At 40.6% G+C, this 21,824-nt stretch overlaps 1 protein-coding gene across 3 annotated transcripts in view; it reads right to left on the reverse strand.

The window, feature by feature from the left end:
• Positions 1-15,029: 15,029 nt before the first annotated feature.
• The window catches only part of NDUFS1 (NADH:ubiquinone oxidoreductase core subunit S1), a 29,453-nt gene continuing 22,658 nt past the window's right edge, over positions 15,030-21,824 (reverse strand). For all 3 annotated transcript variants that reach the window (XM_043525830.1, XM_027833971.3, XM_043525829.1), the window contains exons 14-19: positions 21,095-21,255; positions 18,005-18,159; positions 17,110-17,285; positions 16,177-16,311; positions 15,924-15,996; positions 15,030-15,444 (exon numbers count right to left, since the gene is read on the reverse strand). In XM_043525830.1, the coding sequence (XP_043381765.1) occupies positions 15,353-15,444; positions 15,924-15,996; positions 16,177-16,311; positions 17,110-17,285; positions 18,005-18,159; positions 21,095-21,255 (792 nt within the window). In that variant the 3' untranslated portion in view covers positions 15,030-15,352. The remainder of the gene's footprint in view (positions 15,445-15,923; positions 15,997-16,176; positions 16,312-17,109; positions 17,286-18,004; positions 18,160-21,094; positions 21,256-21,824) is intronic.

The following is a 21,824-nucleotide window of genomic DNA, read 5'->3' on the forward strand; positions in this document are numbered from 1 at the left end:
GCTATTTAGTTTTTTCACAGTGGAAAGAGATATGTAGAGAGGGTTTTAATACAAGTAAGTGGAACCTGTCACATATCTATGTTGGTCCATCGTAATTTTGTGTTGGTCCATCATAATTTTGGCATTGTCTGTCCATAAAAGATGGGAAGTGAAAAATAAAACTTAAAGCAACAAATTTTAATACAGTAGTTGAGTTGTGTTTTGTTTTTTTAAATCAAAGCATTTTGCAGCCTTTTAAAATCTGTTTTGATTCTTTTTCAGAGATTGCTTTGATTTGGGTGCTTTGTTCCTGATATTTATGAGTAATGGTATCCCTGACTTAATCTTGCAAAGTCAAGAGACAATATTCATTTATTCTATAAGATCTTTTAAAAATACCTCTATTATTGAAAGGGTTTTTTTAAGGTGCTTTGATTAGACTGAACAAAATGTATGAAATGCTGTTAAAGTAATGTGAGATGCCACTAGGTATCTGTAAGTGAAAACATTCTCACTCAGTTCAGCAGATGAGTGATAACATGGCATGCAGTGAGATTCGTCAGAGTCCTATGTAGGGATGAACAACTGCAAATACATCGTTCTGTTTTGTCTTCATGGAGGAGGACGTAAATAGAAAACTAAGGAGATATATAGTAAAGAACTGCAAATTTTGCAGCTTTGTAAATGTTATTTATATGATGTGGGTTCTAGGTTGGCTAAACTGCAGTTTGAAGTAACATCAATGCTGAAATTAAATTGGCATAGCCCACTGTCTCTCTCTTTAATGAACTCTGAAATAAATCAGGAGTTCTCTGAGTCCTCCACATTTATAGTGGTTTCATATTTCAGACTGTCTCAAATCAGGTGTTGCAATATCTCCAATTTTTGTAGCATTCTGATTCCTTTAAAAGAAGTTGCTTTTTGAAAACTTACTTGGATATGGATTTTCTGAGCTAGCATAAACAATGATGAGTCTAATTTGTGCATATATAGTGGGTCTTCCATTTGGAGGTCTGAGTTTTAGAGTTAAAACATAATAAAGAACCTCCTGGCCCTTGCATTAAAAAGAATATTTTGTTTTGGCTATTTAAAAAATACTGTTAACTCATTATGGTAGACTAGAAGGTTGCACCCTGATAGAATGCATGGAGTAGTTACAAAAGAAGTGCTTTACTGATTCAAAATATTGATCCATTAAATCCAGTATCTTGCTCTGGCAGTAGAAGTTTAAAAACAAAACCATGTGCAAAATTGCATATTGGGTGATGATGGGATAATCAAGAGCTTCCTTCTGACCCTTCCAGTGTGTCAGTGATCATCTTATGCCTTGAAGTATGAAATCTGATTATCTTTATCATAGTATGTTTATAACAAATATTTTTGAATATTATATCTATAAATGTACAATGGTTACAAATGTGATTGATCATTGTTAGCTTATTATACAACCTTTTAAAAAAATTCAATGACCGTGTTTGACTCAATGACCTTCTGTGGCAGAATTCACAAGTTATGAACTAGTATTTCCTTTCATTTTATTCTAAATTAATGAAGGGCCAAATTCTTCTATTCTTAGTCACCAATCCTACAAATATACAGATATTTAACTTTATTCACATGAATTGGTCCTATAAAATCAATGGGGCTACTCACAGGAGTAAAGTTAAGCAATGTATAAATGTTGAAAGATCAGGGCCTTAACTCAATACTTACTTGTATAAATCTCCCTTCAAATCAATGGGAGTTTGCCTAAGTACAGAATTCAGGATTTCCCCATCAAGTGATCTGTTGTTTTTACCCTTTAACATAATACTAGAACAAGGGAAAGATTCGTTTTCACTATACCTTTATACTGTCACTATGGAATACTCAGTCAAGTCCCATCTAACTCTTTTTTTCTCCGGGCTAATTCTAGTTTTTGTAAACTTCACATCTTGTTTGTTGCTATTGTTATGCTATGAACAGAGAGGTTCTAATAAAAGGCAGTATTTTTCAGTATTTTACACTGGGAAGGATAATATGCACCCCTGGAAAAAGCTCAGATTCCAGAGAATACAGCAGTGTTAACTGTCTGTCCCCATGGATTTGGGTTTCCTGAGTCTTGTTAAAATGAAATGCACATGATGCACTATGTAACAGAAATACCTTTTAAAACATTTTGAGGTGTCTTGAACATAGGATTTATATTATTTCTTTCTCTGTTGTCTGGCCCAATGTAATTAACTTTGCAGGCTTTAATTTTTCACATATACATGCCTAAACTTAAATATGTATGTTTGCAGGATGGAGCTTAAATGTACAATGCTACAGTAACTATCCCTGTAATATCAAACTGTTTGCAATATGGCAGTTACAGATGGCTACAACCTGTGAAGGTTTTAATGCCCCTTCCTCTCTTCTATCCTCCCCAAAATCCAAAATAATCAAACAAATTTCAGAATCCACTTTGAAAAGTATAAAACTGAAAGGGATGCTGTTTGAGTAGTTTGACTTTTCTTTGAATAGAAATAAAATGAAGAAGAAAATTTCACTAGATTTTCATACTATAAATAGTTATCTTTCAATCTGCTGCTGACAAATGTAAATCAGTGGAGTAAACTAATAGCAGGGAAGTTGTTTTAACTAGTCAAGAAGATTAAGACAAATGTCCATTTTTCAATAATATTTTGTATAACATGAAACAAGTGATTACTATAACTAAATCACTAAATTTTTATCACAACAGAATATTAAATTGTAGGGACCAAAGTAAATTGGAATATTGCCATATTCATAGGGGTAAGATAAGCAGGATTTCACTCTAAAACTGGAAGTAAGACCGAGTTATTTTGGTGGTTTGATTTGCAGTGCTGCCATTCTTCCTGCTGGAGAATAAGTACCAGGTTTCTTGACCCTCTAGAAGATAAAGAACAGAAGTATAAATCCAAAGGAAAACATATTGTGATGTTCCAGTTTAAGATGCAAAATAAAGATTTAATTCTGGAGCTTGTAGTCTCTGCCTACCTCCTCATTAAAGATGAGAGTAGATCCAAATCCATAGACCCACCCAAAGAAGTGTGCTGTACACCTGGGCATCTCTCTGGGATGGCAAGACAAAATAATCTTTCGGTTTCAGCTATGGAAATAGCCTCTGCTAGTGGGCACAAGCAGTGGAGAGGACTAGCTGCTGCAGAGAGAGGTGTACTTTGACTGTGCCCCATTTGGACTATTGTAGAGCTGGGCTCTATGCCACGGAATGCATGTGCACCCACCTTGTGCACCCTAAGTCCTTTTCTATCTCTGTAGTCATGGAAGTGTCGTCTGTACGTGCTGCTTGGAGCTTATCAAGTGTGACCTGGCACATAGCTATTGTGACCTCAATTGGGCAAAATGTGGGTATCCCAATATAGTTCCATAAAATTATATACACACTCAACCTGAATGAACATCCTCAATTCCAAAGTCTTCAAATGCTTTTTAAGCTTGGTGAGAGCCTCTCTTCTTTAGAAATCCAGGTGAATATTAGGGGAAAAGCCCTAAATAGACAGTAGCTCTAATTCAGAAATCTTCTTGCACAAAGCCAAACTTGAACTAAAGGTCATGTTTTTGAAAGGATTAAACCCAGAGGAGAGAGAAGAATTGTTTATGGTGCTCTAGAGGGCAGCTAGGAGTAACAGGGCAAAAATAAACAGTTTAGGCCAAAAGAGAGAGAAGTTTAGGTCAAATATCAGAACATATTTCCTTATGGTGAGTTTTAGTAAATTGTAAAAGGGTTTCCCAAACCAGAAACAAGACTGGATAGAGCAATGGAGAATATATTGTAAGGAACAATTTTGAACTGGTTCAGTGTGTGGGTGCGGGTGATGTTGGTGGCCTGAGATATAAAGGAAATCTGACTAGATGATCTGGTGCTCCCTTGTGGCCTAAAACTCTATGACTCAATGAACTGGCCCCCAGTGAGGTGATCTAGGTGAATGTTTAGGTCTTTTCTAGATCTAAATTCTGATAAGATATTGCACTCTCTTACGATGCTGCTTTCAGCTTTTGAGTTCCATAATGTGGTTTGTTTGTATTTTCAAAGGCAGTACAAGTTTTATTAAAACTTTAACTAGAAATTCAAACTTTTATATATTATTGCTAAAAAAATTATTAATTAAAATATTTCCTCAGTTAATGCATAGACTTTATTTGTTTTGCAAAGGTTGCTCTTGAGACTTCTGCATATTATTATTTTATATATTTCATTAGTATCTTGAGGCCCTAATCAGGGATCAGAGCTCCATTGTGCTAGTCACTGTAAAAACTTCTACCTGAAAAAACCCTGCCCTGGAGAGTTTACAATCTAAGGGCTTGTCTTCAGTAACAAACTCACTAGAGTTATAGCACAAGTGTTCACATTAACTCTTTTTATTCAGACACTAAACCCCCACAATCATGTGTTGCTGGTGGTATCCAATGAGACAGCTGGGGATATATAGGGTTGCCAACTTTCTAATCCCAGTGGTAGGCAACCTATGGCCCATCAGGGTAATCCGCTGCTGGTCCGCGAGACCATGTTTATATTGGCCATCTGCAGGCATGGCCGCCCGCAGCTCCCAGTGGTCACAGTTCGCCGTTCCTGGCCAATGGGAGCTGCGGGAAGCGGCGTGGGCCGCAGGGACATGCTGGCCACCACTTCCCGCAGCTCCTATTGGCCAGGAACGGCAAACTGCGACCACTGGGAGCTGCAGGCGGCCGTGCCTGTGGATAGCCAATGTAAACACTGTCTTGTGGCCCGCCAGCGGATTATCCTGACGGGCCATATGCGACCCGCAGATTGCCCACCACTGTTCTAATCACACAAAACCGAACATCCTAGCCCTGCCCCTACCCTGAGGCTCCGCCCCTGAGTCACTACATTTCCCCTCCCTCGGTGGCTCACTCTCATAGATTCATAGATATTTAGGTCAGAAGGGACCATTATGATCATCTAGTCTGACCTCCTGCACAACGCAGGCCACAGAATTTCACCCACCACTCCTACAAAAAAACCTCACACCTATATCTGTGCTATTGAAGTCCTCAAATTGTAGTTTAAAGACCTCAAGGAGCAGAGAATCCTCCAGCAAGTGACCCGTGCCCCATGCTACAGAGGAAGGCGAATTTCTCCCCCACCCTCACTCACTTTCACTGGGCTGGAGCAAGGGGGTTGGGCTGTGAGAGGGGTGAAGGCTCTAACTGGGGGTGCAGGCTGTGGGGTGGGGCCAGAAATGAGGAGTTCAGGGTGAAGGAGGGGACTCCAGGCTGGGTCGGGGAGTTGGGGTGCGGGGTCAGGGAGTTGGGGTGCGGGCTCTGGGTTGGGGCTGAGGGGTTTGGGATACAGGAGGGGGCTCCAGGCTGGGGGACGGGGCCAAGGGATTTGGAGTGTGGGAGGGGGCTGCAGGTTGAGGCAGGGGATTGGGTTGTGGGAGGGGGTATGGGCTCTGGGCTGGGGGGCAGGGTCTGGTCTGGGCTGGGGCCAGGGATGAGGGGTTTGGGGTGCAGGAGAGGGGTTTGGGGAGGGGCCGAGGGATTCGGAGTGCAGGATGGGGCTGCGGGTTGAGGCAGGGGGTTGGGGTGTGGGAGGAGGGCTCTGGGTTGTGGGGGGGCTCAGGGCTGTGCTTGGGATGCGGGCTTAGCTCGGGTGGCTCCCAGTCAGTGGGGCTAAGGCAGGCTCCCTGCCCGTTCTAGCTCTGCGATGCGCCCTGGAAGCATCCAGCAGGTCTGGCTCTTGGGTGGGGGGGCAGGGCCAGTAGGCTCTGCGTGCTGCTCTTGCCCGCAGACACCACCTCCCATTGGCCACGGTTCCCAGCCAGTGGGAGTGCAGAGCCAGTGCTGAGCGCAGAGCCCCATGGCCCCCCTGTCTAGGAGACGGACTGCTAGCCGCTTCCGGGGCGCAGCACAGTGCCAGGACAGATAGGGACTAGCCTGCCTTAACCCTGCAGCACCGCCAACCAGACTTTTAACAGCCCGGTTGGTGGTGCTGAGCGGAGCCGCCAGGGTCCCTTTTCAGCTGGGTGTTCCGGTCGAAAACTGCACACCTGGCAATCCTAAATATAGGCAAGGCCTTGAGTGCGCCTCAGTTAGGTTGGGCTACTTCACACCTAGCTGTAACTGCCATTGCAGTAGTACTTGACCTGTGGCAGAGGAAAGAGGCCTCCACAAGGCTAGACAATGGTATTCCAAGAACTGACACTGAGCAAAGAGCACCAAGCATAATGTTGTTGAATATCTCTAGAACCAAGCGTATCCGCTTTGTGATGGAAGCTTGCCTGGGAGGTGATTATCCAGAGGCCTCTTGGACACGCTAAACCACATTCTTTTTCCGTTTTTTTTTTTTTTTTTTATAATCTTCATTTCTGAAATAAAATACTTTTAGAACTACCGTTCACATATTGCAAAGAGTAAATATTTTCTGGGGTCAACGGCATTAACTTGTAACTGTTCTTTTAACTGAAATTGTTGCATTGCAGTGCACAGATTAAACAGCAAAGCATTTTTCTTTTGCTTTGTTTTAAACAAACACTGTGATCTCCCTAGTTATGAAAATTAAGCCCAGCAAGCAGGAAGATGTTGCAAAGATTTCAGAAGAGATTGCTAATTTGTGCCCTATAGCAGACTTCTTAAGTTCTTGTGCACTGGGATACAGCCCTCAATGGTTTAAACAGATGAGATATGGTTTCTTTTGAGTATGTTTAGCTATGGAATGCCATTATCATTGTAGTTATCCTCTTTGCTGACAAACTCTGCAGTCAGTGTAAAGTTTGTCAGGGATGGAAGGCCAGCGTACCATGTAAGCCTGCGTGGGGCTGTGCAGCAGGAATTAGAGAGTGGGTAACTTCTGCGGCTTGCAGAAGGAGATTCCACACTGGCCCCAAACAGGGCAGGCATGGGATAGCCAAGAGAAAAGCCATGGTACTCACATGCGTGGAAGTAGCATGGTAGGCTACGGTTACAGCTGTTACATCAGCCCAGAGGCCCAAACAGTGGCTGTGGTGAGGTTGTTCTGCAACCTTTGCCCTGGTGCCAGATTTTGGGCATGAATGGATTTCACCTCTCCGGCACAAAGCTACATTATTGAGGTTTTAGGGCCTCAAAGACATTGACTTTATGTGCCTTGACCCTATGGACATCAGTTAAATTTCAGTGTGAGGGCTTATATACTTGTAGTGCACGGTCTTGGGTGGGCCCTCTGTACAGGAATGTGTTTTTGTTTTGGGGAATTGCCTTTTATTTTTAAGCAAAGCCTTCTAACTTCATACCAAACATTCATACAAATAACAAGTATCTTTGGCCTATCTGTTTTTCTAAGATACGTGCTTTTCTAACAGACTGGGCTGTCAAAGGTCTGGACAAATTTGTGACTATTAAGGATATCAAACACAACATTTGAAAGGTAATTTTCTCTTACAAGAACCTGACAAGAGACATGGCAGACCAGCAAAGTAGTTTATAGCTGTCACTAGAGTCTGGTCCATCTGGCCTGCTAGGAATTGTGACACTGTCAAGGAAGAGAGGAGCCCCAGCTCACCTGAGTTAAACCAGTTTGAAAAGCTGCAATATGTAAATGAATACGTAGTTATCTGCTATCAAATATATCCAGAGCCTTATAGTTATTTTTACTGCAAATACATTCTTCCTTTTAATCCAGTAGAATTCTTCATGCTAGATAACTATTCTGACTGATGACTTGTTGATCAAGTGTGTGAACGGGATCCAAGACCCATACAAAGGGATTATTTCCATTAACTTTGTTGGGCTTTGTATTAGGACCCATATGTAGTGGCAAACTGACACAAAGAAAAGAATTAGTGAACGGCATGTCCATCGGCTGTTAAGTCTTGATCCTATTCCGTTGAAATCAATGTGTATTTTGATATTGATTTTAATGGGAGGATCAAGCTCTTAGAACTTAACCGTTTAACCACTTGGGAGTAGGCCCACATTCTAATTTCCACATAACTGAATTAGTTAATAATTAATTGAATAGTTATTAAAAACATTAAGTAGAACCTTGTAATCTGCACTTCATTAATCAATGCACATTAAAAAAAATATTAGCACTGTCCCCCTAAATCTCAGCAAAGATGTAATAGTGTGAATACTACTGTGTTTTAATGTCTTCCAGATCATGAAGTGGGCATCTATTGAGACTTTTGTAAATTGAAAGTAAACAAGGTAATAAAATCATAAGAGAACACTGTAATGAGGTCTCATGTTAGTAAAACTTCCATTTTGTAATTCAAATATACTAATGTATTTACTAGAACATTTGTATACATTTATTGATATTTCCTAAATTAAAATCACTGAAATTAATAAACTACATTCTTTGCCTTATTATCCTTTGTGGGTTTTTTATTCTACTAGTTCAACTATGCATTAAATCATAAATTTCAGTCATTCACAGTGGGTGTCTCTGTCATTACTGCAAATTAGGAACATCAGAATTCCATATTGGGTAAAGCCCCTGGCCCATTTAGTCCAATATTCTGTCACTGACAGAGACCAGTACCACATGCTTCAGGGGACGGTATAAAATGCTCCATAACAGACCATTTTATGACAAACTGCCTACAGGGGAAGTTTCTTCATAAACTGTTAAGAGATTGGTGTATGTCCTAAAGCATGAGGAGTAGCCAGGTTCTAGGAGGCAAGACCTTAATGGTCCCTTTTGTGGGTTATTTGTTAGATGTAAAGGCCCAGATCCTCAAAGGTATTTAGGCTCCTAACTTGGAATGAAATTAATGGAAGCTAGGAGCTTAAATACCTTTGAGGATCTGGGTCAAAGTTTTCTGTTCTTAGCTGGATTTGTCCCCTGGATGCACTTGTTTTTCATCTATATGCTAATTCAGACAGGCCAACAGGCGTAGGGAAGGGTGACAAGAAGAAAGTAATTTGAATCGAGTATTAATTTCCTTTGAAATTGTATTTAAGCATGCTCAAAACTGTATTATAATACTAAAATAAAATTTGGAATCTCTATTCATCTTAAATGTAGGTTACGCTTCCCCAAAGCGTTCTCCGTTTACGTAACTACTATATGCCTCATAATGACTGTTTTAATGGAAGCAGGTTTGAGCAGGGAAAGGCCTCAGAGTCTCCAGGGCTTTCTCAGCTTTAGACACTGTTGCACTGTAGCAGAATGGATGAGTGTGCCGCCAGAAGAAAGTATATTATTTAGTAGCAGATTTATTTAGCATTACTGGTTATGGATGCATGCACAAAGTACGTACATAAATATCAAGCTTTCCACATAGACTCGTAAACTATTAATCCAGGCATGAAAATATTTAACACTAAATTTTTAGGAAGTATAAGCATCTACTTTTAAATATCTGGATTCCTTGGAACCACAAGTTTTACTGAACTCCATCATTTCAAAGGACACAGATTGTTGCACCACGTAATATACCATGTATTGTCTTTGGACAAAATTTTGAACATCCACTCTGCACTGCATAGCTCTTAAAAAGACACATTTTGAAAGAGCAGGCGGCTTGTCCTTGAACAAAATATTGCCTTCCTCCCCACTGCAGTGCTGTGCAATAGCAGCCTATATCCCTCCACCCCTGCATTTCATTGGTGTTGTGTGCAGATTGTTGGAGGTGAGAGTAATCTACATATGTAAAAGATTGTTTTATGCCAATAGTAACTGCCCTGAATGACATAATTTCTGAACAAGTTGTCATCATTCAAAGGACACTTGGATTAAAAATGTGTCCTGGTGTATTAATACTTTAAGGCTATTAATAAGTGAAGCCTTGAGTCTCATGTACTGTTGATACTCCTTACCTGCTCCTTGACACTGTCTTTCTTTGGCTTTTATGCCCCTGGCCTGTCTTGGTTCCTCTCCTATCAATCTGCCCACTATTTCAGCATATCCTTTGATGGTTATTCCTCCTGCCCTCCCCCTCTTTGCATCCGTGGCCCTTAGGGCTCAGTCTTCAGTCCCCTCTTTTCCATCCTATGTGACTTCATCTGCTTACATAGATTCAGAAGCCAACACTAAGAATTAATGTTAAGAAAATGTTTTCTCTCTCTCAGGAGAGTATGTTTTTGCTGGGGGTTAGCTCAGCCCTCTCTTGCAAATATTGTGTGGGGCATGTGTCTGGAGTCAAGGTTTGAGGTGGGATTTTGCTGCCTCTCCCCATTGACCTAGGGGGAGCTTGCATTGTGTCTCTTAGGAAGAAGCTTGAGGGAAGGCTTGGGTGAGTTAGTTTACTCATCTATATTTTTTTCTCTTTAGTATACTTCTAATTCAACTTATTCACTGTTTGACACTGACACAGCCTGCAGCAGAAGTAACTGGGTGAGGGTGAAAAACCTCCTTGTCCTCAGAGAGTACTAGACTCATACCTACCTACCTTCAAACCCTTCTCAACCTTCCTTTTCCTCAGTACATCTTTCCTTCAGCCTTACAGGCTGTGTCTGTACTAGGGAAAAAAGGTGTGTTCTTAACTCAAGATAAAATGCTAGTGAAATAAAGGCAGTTTCAGAGTGGTAGCCACGTTAGTCTTATCAGCAAAAACAACGAGGAGTCGTTATGGCACCTTAGAGACAAATTTATTTGGGCATAAGCTTTCGCCCACTTCATGAACCCACTTCATCAGATGCATGGAGTGGAAAATACATGAAAAGATGTGAATTACCTTACCAAGTGTGAGGTTAGTCTAATGAGACAATTCAATTGACAGCAGGATACCAAGGGAGGAAAAATAATGTTTGAATTGAGAGTGGCTTATTTCAGACAGTTGACAAGAAGGTGTGAGTAACAGTAGGGGGAAATTAGGTTTAGGTTTTATGACAACCCAACCACTCCCAGTCTTTATTCAGGCCTAATCTGATGGTGTCCAGTTTGCAAATTAATTCCAGTTCTGCCGTTTCACAAGATCTGAGAGAGTGAGGGATTGTCCTTCAGGATAGGTTGTAGATCCTTGATGATGCATTGGAGAAGTTTTAGTTGGGTGCTGAAGGTGATGGCTAGTGGTGTTTCTTTGTTGGGCGTGTCTTGTAGTAGGTGATTTCTGGGTATCTACAACCTATCCTGAAGGACGGTCCCTCACTGACCTTGGAAAACAGGCCAGTCCTTGCTTACAGACAGCCCCCCAAACTGAAGCAAATACTCACCAGCAACTACACACCACACAACAAAAACACCAATCCAGGAACTGAACTCTGCAACAAACCCCGGTGCCAACTCTGACCACATATCTATTCAAGGGACACCATCACAGGACCTAACCACATCAGCCACACCATCAAGGGCTCGTTTACCTGCACATTTACCAATGTGATATATCATGTGCCAGCAATGGCCCTCTGCCATGTACATTGGCCAAACTGGACAGTCTCTATGCAAAAGAATAAATGGACACAAATCTGACATCAGGAATCATAACATTCAAAAACCAGTAGAACACTTCAATCTCCCTGGTAACTCAACAACAAACCTAAAAGTGGCAATTCTTCAACAAAAAATACTTCAAAAAAGACTCCACCGTGAAACTGCAGAACTGGAATTAATTTGCCAACTGGACACCATCAGATTAGGCCTGAATAAAGACTGGGAGTGGTTGGGTCATTATAAAACCTAAACCTAATTTCCCCAATACTAATTTCCCCCTACTGTTACTCACACCTTCTTGTCAACTGTCTGAAATGGGCCACTCTCATTACCACTTCAACCTCCCTTGGTATCCTGCTGTCAATTGAATTGTCTTGTTAGACTAACCTCACGCTTGGTAAGGCAATTCACATCTTTTCGTGTATTTATACCTGCTCCTGTAATTTCCACTCCATGCATCTGATGAAGTGGGTTCTAACCCACAAAAGCTTATGCCCAAATAAATTTGTTAATTTCTAAGGTGCCACAAGGACTCCTTGTTGTCAAGGCAGTTTATAATTTTTGGAAGTTAGAAAGCCAGTTAAAGACTGAGGGAGCCTAGTATTTAACTCAACCTGCTAACTCGTGTGAAAACAACAAACTGTCTTGTCTTCACTAGCATTTTACCTTGAGTTAGTTAGCAATACATCTTTTCCTAGTGCAGAAAAGGCCATATGAGGCAGAAATTTGAAATGTGGCAGGTTCTCCTCTACCCCCCCCCCCAATATGTTCTTTAAAATCACTGACTGACAACTGCATCTACCTGATGATTTGGTGGGGGAAGAGGTGTTTGACTATTGGGCAGATGAGCATAAGCATGAAGAGAAAGGCAAAGCTAGTCTAAAGTGGTCATGTGATAGGTAATGCTGCTCGTGCAAGATCAGCAGACAGGAAATGCAGATGCTGTATTCTGGGAGATGTAGTCTCTTTCAGCTCTGTTAGCCAGCGAAAGCATTTCTGAAAAAAAGATTAAATGAGACATATCCCAACACTTAGTGCCTCAAACTGCTGCAAAGTATTAACATGTTTCTGGTGGGAAAAGAACTGGGCCCAGGCTGGAAGGGCATCTGGCCTGTGAAGAAGATTATCTGAAAGACATTTAGGGTGAGAACTCACATGTAACCAGTTTCTTTAGTGTATTAAGCTTAGTTTGCATTCTCTATTTTCTTCGTAATCAGCCTTGTTCTGTCTGCTACCTCCTTAACTACTTAAAATACACCTGTTACAGTTAATCAATTTATTTTTGGTTTATAATATAACCCAGTTTATGCAATTTCTAACCGGGGGGCGAGAGGGGGGGCGAGAAGTGTGCACATCCCTCTTCCACACTGAGGGAAGAGGCGAATGTCATAATATATCTTTGGGTCTGTACTCCAAGGGAGTTGGACATCTGAGTGCTGGAACAAGGCCCTTAAGATGAGTCTTCCCAAAACTGATCTGCAGCTGGGTGTGGCCCTGCCTGTGTGTGTGTGTTAGAGGAGCTTTTAAGAGCCTGGCTCAGCAAGACAGGTTAAAAGGGACCTATGCTGGCAGAATGGGTAGACTGAGGGGTATCGCAGCACATCAGGTGACACCCCTGGGAGTCCAAACAGTAACATCAGTATTAGGAAAACAAGGGACACATTTTAAAGTATTTTACATCCAATCCTTTCCTTTTAATGCTAAGGGCTATAAACTTCCTTAGCAACTGAGGAGCACTAGGTACATCAGTTTTACTAGACCTTGGCTGTATCCTTCTACACTGTATCTTCTGATACGTTTGAGTTAGAAACATGTCTAGGATTTACCAGTTGGGTGTGTGCTTTCTCTCCCACCCTCCCCCCTTTACAAAAAAGCCACATTTCACAACTATAAAATAGGGGATTTTCTTGCTGTAGCAGTTGATACACCATTTGTGACAGTGGAAATAGGCATTTCAATGCATTTCTATATGTCTCACTGAAACCCACCCCAAAAAATCATTGTAAGAGGTAAAAAACAGGAGGCAACAAAGAACGAACAAGCAAGGGGAGGAAGAGAAAAGATTAAAACATTTGAACACAATCAGTAGAGCTCTTATTGGTGACTATTTCAAAGATTATGGGTAGAACACAGCTTTACATTGTAAAGCCATTTGCTTGGCAGGGAAAGATGTGGGACATTCACGATCACTTATTTCTGCCCCTTGGTTGTCCATTTGCACATGCAATATACGCATGCAACTCAATGTAAAGTTACCTTCTTTCTTAATCAATCAGGATGGGGCTTCAGATTGTTCATGCCTTTCCTAGAGCTGTTTTATTCTAAGTTAACACTACATAAATTCATGTTCAGAATATTATCTTCAAATTTAAAGGCTCAGAACCTTTACGAGCTTGCATACTACAGGAGCAAGGGATGAGATTTTCAAAAGTCACTTAGGTGACTTTGAAAAATCCCACTTCAGATGAATATAGCAAGTGTCTCATGATGCAATAGTTTGAGACTTACTACATAACTAACATGGATTTACCTTTGGCTCAGAAAGAATAAAGCTATGCCCATAAGAATATGTTTACACGAGGATAAAAGCCCCATTGCATGGCTGCGGCTGGCAAAGGTCAGCCGACTCAGGCTCTTAGCGCTCAGATTGCCGGGCTAAAAATTGCCATGTAGACATTCAGGCTCAGGCTCGAGCCTAAGCTGTGGGACCCTGGGAGGCTGGAGGGTCTCAGAGCTCAGGCTCCAACCCGAGTCTGAATCTCTACCCAGCAACTTTTAGCCCTGCAGCTAGAGTCAGCTGACCTGGGCCAGCTGTGGGGTTTTTATCCCCCTGTAGCCATACCCTTTGAAAGCAATTCAGCCTGCACATAGCAAACTACAGGATAGGCTACTTAACTTTTTGCCCAAACTGCTGTAAATGCCTTTCAGTTTCAGGAACCTTGCCTGTAACAATATTTTGTCAGCCAAGGTGCTGGTGGTACTCAGTCCAAGACTGAATTTGAAGGATGCAGAAAATCACTGGACTTGCAGTCTTTTTTTTTTTTTTTTAAATGATTACAAAATAAGTTAGTATGCTATTTATTTTTGACACATTTAATGAACGTTTTCAGATAATGCAAACTCTCCTTTCTTTACCTTGCAAACTGGCAGCTTTTGGGGCTTCAAGTTGATGCGACTTAACACTTGAAGTCACTCTGAAGCTACATCTTTTATTGCTTCTATAACAGAATGGAGTAATGCAGGGAGAAAAGAGATCAAGTCCAGATTTAAAGTACTCTAGGAATAAGCCCCTTCTGTAATCACTGCAACCTCCCTCATGGTAAGTGATTCAGGTTTTGTTCTGAGGGCTTTTTTGTGTGTGGCAATCTTCCACTTTTTCTAAATAGAGAGCAATTTACCTAAGAAAGGCATCATGCCATACAGATTTTATTTCTTGCACGTATTTTCCGATCTTGACCAAATGAAAGAATACAAGCATCAGCAAACCTATTAGTTCTTAGTGCTGAGAGTTGTAAATGGGTGTATTTGAATGAAGAGGAAGGACATGTGTCACTCAGGGTGGTAGTACATGGGTTTTGCCTTCTGTATACAATGGTAGAATCTTTGCAACTACAACGGATGTTTAAAAGTGTCAAATAATTGAGATTTCCAGATGCACCGGAAGTAAAAGATTGGTTTCCAGAATTTTTGTCACATTAAAAACTTGTTTAAAATTTATGTTTAAATCTTTATTTTTATGCAAGAGAATCACAAGCCATACAAACCATTTACATAGGAAATGAACTGATTTTAATAATCTACCATGTTTGTACACAATCACCGTACTCATATTTTTTTAGGTCCAATAAATTGAGTGTTGTGTTTAATTTCCAAGCACACTGATAGCCCCATATTAGGTGATCTGAACTGTTTTCATGAAGATGTGAACATAAAGTGTAACACCATAAAATAATTGTTTTTTGAAAGTTAGTCATACCAACATATTACTAGAATATCTGATGGATTTTGGTAGCGGTGTGTTTACATTCTTCAGCAGATGGATGGCTCTTCTACTGCCTGAGCACCTTCAATGACTGCTTTCACACACTTGGCCATTGTCTGGGATGCTCTACTGATTGGATCTGCAAAGACATTTATTTTGGTATTGAGTGTTCATTTCAGAACACAACCAGTAGACCTACAGAGAGACCTAAAGTCATAAAACCCCATGGTTTACTAAAAATCTTTATCTGGGGAATATAAAAAACCCCACACACACTTAGTTGAAAATACAGGACCAAATTCTAGACCTTACTCGTACAAGTTTCCATTGAGCTCATTGGGAATTTTGGCTGAATAAGGATTACAAGTCTGTAGCATTCAGCCCTCTGATCTTAGATGTCTCAGGTAAGAACAGTAGGTACAAAGTTTTCCAGACAGAAGCATGGTGTATGTGGGTGTCCCTTTTAGGGGTCTTAATATTCTGGAAGCACCTTTACAATTAATTAATTATGCATCTGTGTGTTACAATGTAGCTCTAATGAAATAACACAGCAAAGTTATAAGAGTGAGATGAGTTAATACAATTCTACTTTCATCAAGTAAGGCTATGACCACATACCTGTCATATAGAAATCTCTAATTGTGAGCTGAGGTGGAACAAGAGGGTCAGTAAGCAACTGTTGATTCACTAACTGCAATGGAAAAGAAAGAAGGTATATTAGGAGATTAAGCAGTCACCTATGAGGCAGGACTGTGTTACCACAGTACTTTTTTGACTACGCTCTCCTGCTGTACAGTGCAGTGTGTGCTTAGTACTACATATACGCAAGCCTCTTACATAGCTTGATGCTCATAGTTTAAATGTTCAATACCTTGGAGAGCTCATTCGCCTGGCTGAAGTAGTTAGCTTGCTCTACATCATCATATCGGACCAGGTTAGGAGAAACTTCTTCCAATCTGTTCCTTACTTGATCGAGGTTATCGTAAGGGAGGGTCACACCAGTTAGCTTTAAAAAAAAAAAAAACCCCACAAGACTCCATCAAATCTAGTCCTCTGGCCAATACATATTAAGTATTTAAACATTAACTCAAATATCTACAATGAAGCAGGGAGAAAAGCTCCACTAATTTGAGGAGTGAATGACTAAAGTGCTAGTCCTGTGCTTAATTTGCAACATATTATGTTGATCTCTTGATGCCAGCAATTAAGTTTTCTGGATATTAAGAGCTGGAGTCTGTCTGTTACCCAAGGAAGAGGCGAAGGACAAGGACAGAAGTGTGGCTTCTCTTCTACCATGCAAGCAGTAGAGTCAGATCTCTCTACAGCATTCAGGACAGCACTACAAGAGACTGTGGTTGTTAACCATATCTCCTAGGGCCAGTCAGGATGCGTTCAGCCCTACCAGACGTTATCAGCACACATACTCTCAGGGGACCCACACTGTTCCTTTTCGGGGAAGCAGTAAAGCATGCTCCCAGTCTGTCTTCCAGGTTGCTCTAGGGAATCCTGCCTTGGCTAACAGAATTTGCTGCAGTTAAAAGTCATCCATTATACATTCTCAAAGCATATCTAGGAGCTATAATAATGTCAAAATCTCAGAGTGGAAAACACAATCCCATTTACCCCACAGACATCATTAAAGGCAGTCTTGCTTCATATTAATTCAGTCCCACACATACTCCCATGAGACTTTGTACCTACAATCCTGAACACAAATCTGCATTCTAAAAAGGTACTGTAAACAGTTTCCAAGCTCCATTTAGATTCTTACTAGAGCTTTCAATTTCTAATACAGTTACAGTACCTCAGAGATGGCTCTAATAATTCTCCAGTCCTCTCTTGCCATGCCAGGAGGTGTTACTGCTACTTTTGTCTGCTGGGCCCTGCCCTCAGTGTTCACATATGTTGCAGATTTCTCTGTGTAAGCTGCTCCTGGGAGAATAATATCAGCCATGGGAGCGCCCACATCACCATGATGTCCTGAGGGAAAAAAATGGGAAGAGGAAAGCAAAGTTCTGACGGGAAGCTACATAGGAATAACTATAGGGCATCTGTAAGCATAATTCAAGAGGAATGATGTATGAACACATTAGAACTACTGTATTCCTCTTAAAAAGGAATTTTTCTTCTGAACTTTTGCTTGAGTAAATTTAGTGTTCAGGAAAGACTGACAGCCCTGGAGATTAAAGTCCTACTTGTCCATAACATAAGCAGCCTAGCTGGACCACAACCAGTGTCAAAAATGGAGATTGAACTATCATATCCATTCGATTCTTGGCCTTAGCTAAGACTGCTGTGGGAAAACATGGGTATCTAGATCATTGGTAATTACTACTTTTGTGACATGGACTGGAATGAGAATAGCCTTCCATTAGTAGATTTGACACCATGATCAAGAGGGTAAACCAATTTGTATTTTTTTGCCAATAACCCCAGGTATCCAGCCCATGGGAAGATTTGTTTTCCTAAAATATGAAATAGTCACTTCTCCCTGCAGCAGTTAAGTTCAAACATTTTTTCCATTTCCCAACAGAGGTGAGAAGGAGGAATGTCAGTGTCGTGTGAGCATATTAAGTTTAAAAATATTTTGCGCTAAAGCTGATGATAAAAATAAAAAGCATGTGAAGTCATATTCATAATTGTGTCCTACTGGTTAGATTGTTTGAGGCGGTATTTCTTGAATTATTTGTTCTAATTACCCTGATAGATGATGATGCAATCCTTTGGCAAATCTTGACGTGTTATGCAACCTGCATCTGCCCCCAAAAGATATAGTACTTTGGGAGGGTTCTTCCGGATTGCATCCACTCCTGGTTTGAAACCTAGATCCAAAGCAGCTACTTGGCTTGCAACCCTGCAAGGACAGACAGACTTATTACAGATTATAAAGTGTCAGGTTCTCCCCCACAATTTCCTTTTCAACTTTGAAATATTTTAAAAGGGGCATACATCTCTATTTGACATTTAGTCTTTTTTTTTTTTTTTTTTTTTTTTAAACACAGTTAAAAGTAATGCTGATCTGAAATTTGACGAAACTTTTATTGGAAAATACTGATTAGCTGAAACACACAAATTAAGTCAGTTTTGATTACTTTTGTGAGGAAGGTCTCTCACATCTAAGTCATAACCAGAGAGCTACACCCCAGTGGTTAGAGCACTGGGATGCAGGAGACCTACGTTCAAGTCTCTCTCCTGGATCAGGCAGTGCAGGGACTTAAAAGTGGGTCTCCCACACATCCCAGGCGAGTATCCTGACCACTGGGCTTTTGGCTATTCTGGAGTGCGGCTCAAAATTGTGTACAAAAAATATAGCTGAAGATCGGCCTTGTCCCGATGTGAAACGAAAAAAAAAGGGTCAAAACCAACATTTCACAACTGAATTCTTATTTTCTGGCCAGCCCTAGTTAAAGAGTTTCTGTAGTACACCTGCAAAATGTCACGTTCTCCATACAGAGTGTTGTCAAATACATTAAATTGGAAGGAAAAAAAAAGTCTATTTATACACTTATAGTAATATTAGGTGTTATTGTACTAATAGGCAAACATTTCAAAAAGAAAAAACATAATTTTTAAGTTAAGTTGACTCTGTCCCATTAATGCAGCCTTGCATTAATCTACTCACCCATGATGAGGAGGAGATTAGGTTTGCTTTTTTTGTTAACAGGGTAATGCTGGGGAAAAATAGATTTAAGCTTAGATCAGCTATTTTTTTGGACAATTTTGGAGGCTGTGTTAACATTGCTACCCCTTTTGGAAAAATGCACAGCTTGTCCTTCATCCAATGATCCCTATATGGAATTTCCAAATACTTTGGTTTTAAAATCAAGGAAACTGACCTTTATACCCTTGAGCCCTTTTGAGTACCCTCCACCCCATTTAAAAATAAATAAATAAATAAATAAATAAAATTAAAATAGTTACATATGTTTATCTGTTACAATTACAAATGCAGCTTTTGTTGGAGCACCTAAACTTTCTTATGATTGAACTTTCTTATGGATTTCTACAGTATGTGCATGGAAGTCTTAATACAGAAGAGACTACCCAAAGGTACCTCATACTACATGCCTTTTTAAATGTAGTATTTGGAGAGAATGACTTATTTTTGTTTCACCAATATTTTAATGCGAATTTTCTCTCTTTGCTATCAGTGTTGTATATTTAATTTATATTCAGCGGACCAAATTCTTCCCTCATTATACCAGTGTAAGTCTATTGACTTCAATGGAGTTACTCTCTCCAGATTTACACTCATGTAAAAGAGTAACTTCACTCAAGATATTCTCCTTTACAGGCATTGACAAACACGTGTTTCAGATTTAAAGTATCTCAGTTACAGTCTTAAGCAGAAAACAGACTAGATGGAACTAGGGTTCTTGTTATCCTTAGCCCTGGTCTACACTAGGACTTTAGGTCGAATTTAGCAGCGTTAAATCGATGTAAACCTGCACCCGTCCACACGATGAAGCCCTTTTTTTCGACTTAAAGGGCTCTTAAAATCGATTTCCTTACTCTACCTGACAAGTGAATTAGCGCTTAAATCGGCCTTGCCGGGTCAAATTTGGGGTACTGTGGACACAATTCGATGGTATTGGCCTCCGGGAGCTATCCGAGAGTGCTCCATTGTGACCGCTGTGGACAGCACTCTCAACTCAGATGCACTGGCAGGTAGACAGGAAAAGAACCGCGAACTTGTGAATCTCATTTCCTGTTTGGCCAGTGTGGCAAGCTGCAGGTGACCATGCAGAGCTCATCAGCAGAGGTGACCATGATGGAGTCCCAAAATCGCAAAAGAGCTCCAGCATGGACTGAACGAGAGGTACAGGATCTGATCGCTGTATGGCGAGAGAAATCCGTGCTATCAGAACTCCATTCCAGTTTTCGAAATGCCAAAACCTTTGTCAAAATCTCCTAGGGCATGAAGGACAGAGCCCCATCAGGCATTGGGATCTCAACCCAGAATTCCAATGGGCAGCGGAGACTGCGGGAACTGTGGGATAGCTACCCACAGTGCAACACTCCGGAAGTCGACGCTTGCCTCAGTACTGTGGAAGCACTCCGCCGAGTTAATGCACTTAGAGCATTTTCTGTGGGGACACACACACTCAAATATATAAAAACGAATTCTAAAAAACCGACTTCTATAAATTCGACCTAATTTCGTAGTGTAGACATACCCTAAGTGGTAGTTAGTTCCTGATAGCAAACAGGCTCATTAGCAAGAATTATCTTAATAAGTAGTTTAATGACTATCTGGATAATTTCCGGATCTTTTAATATCAAAGCGCAGAAGAATACACCTGGTTAACAGGGAACACTAATTTAGTAGACCACTTGATTAAAAAAGGCAAAAATCTTACCTGGAGAACTATACAATGCAGGAGAAGTATTAATTACCAGTCTTCTTAAGCACTATTGATATTCTGCCTTTCCTCTGTGTAAACAGTATTTGCTTATCAAGTAGCATTGGTTGTCTGTATGTCCTGCTAGGCACGATAGTGTATTATATTGTTAACCCCTCTCCTATTCTAAACCCAAATTTGCCTCTGTGCTAACAGTCCCAGTGACTATCTGAAATGCTTGCTAAATCATGAAACAGAGGTTATGGAAGCTTTTCTGCTAGGTTATATTGTCTCTTAGTTTTAGGTGCTGCTTTATTCCACATATAAGCCTTGGCAAGCTAGAACCCGTGTGTTTGTACTGAGAAGTCTTCACGCTTGGCATAAAGAGTTTAATATATACCACAGGTAGGTAAAGCAGAAAGACTGTAGAAATGCTGTAGAACGAACCTATGAAGGATGTTAAGAACTTTCCAGTCAGTACCAACTCCACTTTTTGTCCTAGCATTTTGTGCAATGCTGGAAACTGCAGCATGGATAGCTGCTCCATCACTGCGCTGAAGTGCTGCACTGCCTACCACCACCATTGGTTTTTTGGCCTGGTTAAGGACCTGAGGGGGAAAAAACCCACAATTTTAAAAAAAGAATGAATTCTCATTCTAAGGCAATGAAATTGAATTTTGGTACAGAACAGGATTTCCAAGAAATGATTTATGAATAGTGTTACAATAGTATGGAACATGACAGAAAACAAATCCAGTGTTTTTAAAACACTATCCTTTCAAGCAAGCAGAGCTGCAGCTTTGAAATCATCCATCTATTTTATCTCTAGCAAAAACCTACAGATGTTGCTATAGCAAAGACTTATGTTATCTCGGCCAAAGCAGTGTTGTTCTGGGCCTTTTCCAGCTAGAAATTGTTTAACTGGAAACAACAGCGGCTGGAAGGGACAACTCAGCTCACTCAGAAGAGGACACGTGCTAGAGATTTATGATCATGAACGTTTCAGTTTCACACACTGGAAAGAACTTTCAAACCTCAGCTTTACGGTGAGCATATTAAACAATTTATAGAGAAACCCTGCTTTTTAACCATTACTACATCAGTGAATGTTATAAAATCGCCCTCCGAAACAACTTCTAAACACTGCACCCGTGAAAGATATAATTATATTCTGACA

Source organism: Chelonia mydas, chromosome 11 (assembly GCF_015237465.2).
Source record: "Chelonia mydas isolate rCheMyd1 chromosome 11, rCheMyd1.pri.v2, whole genome shotgun sequence".
Lineage (NCBI taxonomy): Eukaryota > Metazoa > Chordata > Testudines > Cheloniidae > Chelonia > Chelonia mydas.